The 5,227-nt window shown below is 35.6% G+C and overlaps 1 protein-coding gene across 1 annotated transcript in view; it reads left to right on the top strand.

Moving 5' to 3' along the window:
- Positions 1-4,929, top strand: part of LOC107569837 (neuronal membrane glycoprotein M6-a-like) — a 22,910-nt gene extending 17,981 nt beyond the window's left edge. The window contains exon 7 of the mRNA XM_016255991.1: positions 3,257-4,929. Coding sequence (XP_016111477.1) covers positions 3,257-3,409 — 153 coding nt within the window. The 3' untranslated portion in view covers positions 3,410-4,929. The remainder of the gene's footprint in view (positions 1-3,256) is intronic.
- Positions 4,930-5,227: the final 298 nt, after the last annotated feature.

Raw genomic sequence — 5,227 nt, 5'->3', positions numbered from 1 at the left:
GATGATGTAGCAAATTAAAGAAAGAGCTTTTCCGTCCCCTGCTGTGGAAAGAGCAAATTTAACTGATTGTTAAACACAATGCGTCCTCACGCTCTCTGGGATGGGTAATAACATCCAAGCATTTAGTTTGTCAAGATGAGAAAATCAGGGTGTGGCCCTATTCAAATGAGCATGCATAATGTCAATCTGATTTGCATAATGATGCACTGAAGTAAAGAACATATAGTGTGTGCTCTCATGCAGGACAATAATTCACTCTTAACCTATTTTTATATATGTATATAATTTAGATATTATCAAGACTGTAGATGCTTATTACCCAACGCACTGTATTTGATTTCATGTTTTTGTGAGATAACCCATTATGTATTGTTTTTGTTCACACATGTAAAACCTTTGCTAGGTTACATAATAAGAACCAGTGGCGGGCCGTGCCTTTTACACCTAGGCCTTCAGTGGCGTCCTACATGAATTAATCCATCTCTTCATACCATCATAATGATGCCACGGCTATAGAAACCATAAATATTACACAGTAATGCAGTATAACAGGGCACTACATAACAGACAGGTATCTTATGTAGCGAGAATGAATGCCATTACTAAAGAAAGAAACCCAATTAACAATTGCGCAACACATCATCTGTAGCTGAAGCATTAACCTAACAAAATGACACAAATACAGTCCATCCGATGTTCTTACAGACATTTATTCACCCAAACGTATTTATACTTTACAGATAGCATTGGTATAAAACAAATAAGGTGATTACATGTGTTTTAAAGTTGACCTAACAATTTAATGTTCTCTTACTGCTTTATTTCGTCTTTACGAGTCTCCCCGCCGGTCTGTCAGCGCACTGCGGGAGGAAAATACTGTTAGCACAGCTTTACTAGGAAAGTGAGCAAGTAACATTAAAATAATTCATACAAGATGATGAAGAAAAGTGTATAGATGTGTTTTAACGTACCTCTGTGACTCTCATCTCCCCGCTGGTCTGCCTCTGCGGTTAATACAGCTCCACTCGGGCAACTGAGATATTCTTACGGAAATTTAAACCTGGCTTTATATCCCGAAAATAACATCAGCATACAACGCATCAAGCGATAAAAAAGTCAAAAATGAAAATGAACCTACCAGGTTTTTCATCTTCACGAGTCTTTCACAGAGCCGGTGCCGGGGAGGTGTGTGGTTGTTGTTCGCAGTCATTAGGACTACTGTTTTTAGATTGACTAAATATAGTAGGCAAATATTTTTTTCAAAATGCACTGAAAATCTAAACCTGAGGAACAGTAATAAAAGCTTTAATAAAATGATTTACAGTGATGCTGTTTGCTAGCTAGTATGCTGACCATCCAATCAAAGGACGAGAAAATGCTGACATTATCGTTAGCCAGCTAGATGGCCTCGGTGCTGCCAACTCGAAATCTGATTGGTTAAAGCAACGGTTTCATTGCCATTGATTTAAGTTAACAGACGCCTGCACTGTGGATTCTGAAGGCCATAAGGCAGATTTCTTTGACCCTGGCAACACGATTGCTCAAATATGATTGGAAAAATGCTCTAATATAAACATACACTGCTGGAAGCAGCGCAACCAAGAGAAAAGCTATGAACTGAAGAGAATAGACTATTGGAAATAATTTAATACACATTCATGGAAAAATATATTAAAACTAAATCAGTGATTCTAATAGTGTTTAGGCCAGCAGAAAAGGCTTTGCTGGCCCTGACGGCCCACCACTGATAAGAACTAGCATAGCCTTCATCGAGGTATTTTCATGCATATTTGAAGCGCATGGATGAGAGGACAGATCAGTCTGGCTGCTTTACAATGCTGCCTCCTGCTGGTGTCACTGCTAATTTTAGAGTGACAAACATGCGTCATCACAGTCTGCTGTCATCTTGGAACCTTTCTTTCTTATTCTAAATTAATTAACCAAAAATGTAATGTATATATGTATATTTACACACATACACTACCGGTCAAAAGTTTAAAATAATTAGTAATCTTTTTTTTTTTTTGCTCATCAAGGGAGAATAGACTATTGGAAATAATTTAATACACATTCATGGAAAAATATATTAAAACTAAATCAGTGATTCTAATAGTGTTTAGGCCAGCAGAGAAGGCTTTGCTGGCCCTGACGGCCCACCACTGATAAGAACTAGCATGGCCTTCATCGAGGTATTTTCATGCATATTTGAAGCGCATGGATGAGAGGACAGATCAGTCTGGCTGCTTTACAAGGCTGCCTCCTGCTGGTGTCACTGCTAATTTTAGAGTGACAAACATGCGTCATCACAGTCTGCTGTCAACTTGGAACCTTTCTTTCTTATTCTAAATTAATTAACCAAAAATGTAATGTATATATGTATATTTACACACATACACTACCGGTCAAAAGTTTAAAATAATTAGTAATCTTTTTTTTTTTTGCTCATCAAGGCTGCATTTATTTGATGAAAAATACAGTAAAAACAGTAATATTTTAGAATCATGAAAATATTGCAGAAAAAAAAACTTTAGCATTGAAAATAATAGGATGAGAATAATTTCTTAAGCACCAAATCGGCATATTGGAATAATTTCTAAAGGGTCAGACTGGAGAAATGACTGCTGAAAATTCAGCTTTGTCATCCCATCAAATGACATTTTAAATATATATTAAAATAGTCCAAATATAATCCAAAATATTCCAAACTTGCATGTGTAGTGTGTGTGCACTGAAAACATTTTTGTTGTAGAAACAAATTTCACTCTGAAATTGCAAGTAATTTCATAAATAATTGCAAAGAAACTGCATGTAACGCATCGAAATAAACTTGAAATTTTGAAGTAGAAATAATGAAATAGTATTTTCTTGTAAAAAGTACTGTAATCATTTTATTTACAGCTTCAAACTACAAAATATGAATTGTGAATTATGAATAAATGTACAAATTATAATACAATGAATAATAATTTCATAGTTTTCAAATTAAGAATACTATAAGGTTTACCGTAAATTCTTCTCCAAATTCAGTCTGACCATATGTAAATTAAAAATAAGTGTCCATAATAAAATTGTGAATGTTGACTTCATGTTGATGTTATCTGAATTATATATATATATCAGTTTTTTTTAAAGTATTTTTATAAGAATTATAAGTGTAAGTGTGTTTTATAAGAACAATTGTATCCGAATAATATAAATGCAAAGGTTTAGTTGACTCTCTGTTGCCGCTATTTAATATTATATTGTGTTGCTTCAGATCCACTACCTGATGGTGCTGTCTGCCAACTGGGCCTATGTAAAGGATGCATGTAAAATGCAGAAATACGAGGACTGCAAGTCCAAGGAGGAGCAGGAGCTGCATGACATCCACTCTACACGCTCCAAGGAACGGCTCAATGCTTACACATAAGACAGGAAGCAGCAGTGAGGGCGAGTGGACCAACCCCATGGCCAACCCATTACCTCTCGCACAAACATTATTATTATTATTATTATTATTAGTGCTATCAGTAGTGTTGTCGTTTTTTTCACATTATTGTCATTTTTTAAGAGATTGTGCTGGTTCTTTTTTTTCCCCCACCACATATTACGATTTTTGAATATATTTCTCTTTTTAAACACCTTTTAGTATCAGTACATGAATCATTCTTATGTAGAAGGATGGTTATTGGGGTGAAAAAAGCACATTTTTTCATGTGTGTCTGTCTCTTAAGGTCTCAATTTCAAGGACTTAAAGCATGAAAAACATTTTGGGAAAAAATTATTTCTGTCTCTCTTTTTTCTCTCTCTCTCCCTCTCTTTCTGTCCTTCTTTTTTTTAATCATCAGAAGGTATGAAGCCCAAGACCAGCAGATGGCTTGTTCATTCTGCATTATTTTGGTAAAAGAAAACTCAAAAACTGAGACAGAAAAGACAAAAAAACAAAATTAAGATATAACAGATGTACCATAAAGTGTTTATGTATTATTTTTCTACAGATGTCATTGCATAGCTTATCAAGATGATTACAAAAAGACAAAATGGTTATTATTTGCTTGCTGTGGCAGTCCAGTTTTCAGACCGCATCATGAAAGTAGGTGGCGTTGTAACTTCTCTGAGAAGGAGAGGAACTTTCTGACCACTTTTAAGTGGACATGAAGCATTTAAATCCTACTACAGTGTCAACGACCCCCTCTTCAGCAACAATGCATCTCTCCCTTTACTGGAAGCAAGCGACACATGCACAAGCCTACAGCGTTATGGCCCCTCTTTTTTATTTTCCTACACAAATAGATATAGACACAGTTAAGCTGACAGGGTTTTTATTTGGCGTTTTTGATTTTTAGCTTTTGTACATAGTCATTCTGTAAATGTATGTACTGTACGTTAGCACTTAAACTTCAGGTGAATTTGTATTAGATTGAAAAACACATTCCATGACTGGATAGGGTGGGTGGGCGGAGGGAGGGTGTTCTTCTAAAAACCCAAGAAAAAAGATGGAGAAGAAAAATCCAGGCGACGCAGTAATGTTTTGTGACAGATCACTTTCTTTCGGTGGGTTTTTTTCTTTCCAAAGGGGAATATCACAATGAAAACAAATATTTAAAGAGCTTATACTATTATCTTGATGACAGTTACTCGTTGTCTTGCTAACAAGTCATTATTATATTGGACGAGGGAAATGTCTTCTAATTTTTTTAATGCCTGGCAAGTCATGTTCTGTCAGTGTTTCTAAGAGCTAGTTTCGTGCACTTATTTGACCATTTTGTGAGCTCTTTCTTGGTGTAAGTGCATTGGGGTTCCGGCTGCAAAGTCACACCCCTGTAATGTTAGGTAAAGACTGTGAACGTAAGTGTTATTTGTGGCATGGTCATGCATTCAATGGAAATCATTTTTACTGGATCAAAAAAAAAAAAGGATGATAATAATAATAATGGAAAAAATCAAAAAGAAAAAAACAAACAAACAAGAAAAACAGTTTTCATTTCATCATTTTTATGAGTTTGTTTTATGCGACTGTCTTGCTGGGTCATGCCCTTCCTCATAATGTGCAGTAATTTGAATCCTATGCTGAATACATTGCTCTGAATCTCCTGCTCTTCGATGGTAGTGTTTGATTTGTGCCTGTTTACTTTGTGGTGATCTTATTGAGCCCATAACTTAATGCTTTCTCTAAACCCTCAGCTCTCTCTCTCTCTCTCTCTCACTCTCTCTCACTCTCTCTGTCCTCATATACTAATCTTTTTGT

Source organism: Sinocyclocheilus grahami, unplaced genomic scaffold (genome assembly GCF_001515645.1).
Source record: "Sinocyclocheilus grahami isolate Dianchi unplaced genomic scaffold, SAMN03320097.WGS_v1.1 scaffold1385.1, whole genome shotgun sequence".
NCBI lineage: Eukaryota > Metazoa > Chordata > Actinopteri > Cypriniformes > Cyprinidae > Sinocyclocheilus > Sinocyclocheilus grahami.
Note: the sequence above shows the minus strand (reverse complement) of the source record. Positions and strands in the feature narration are given on the sequence as shown.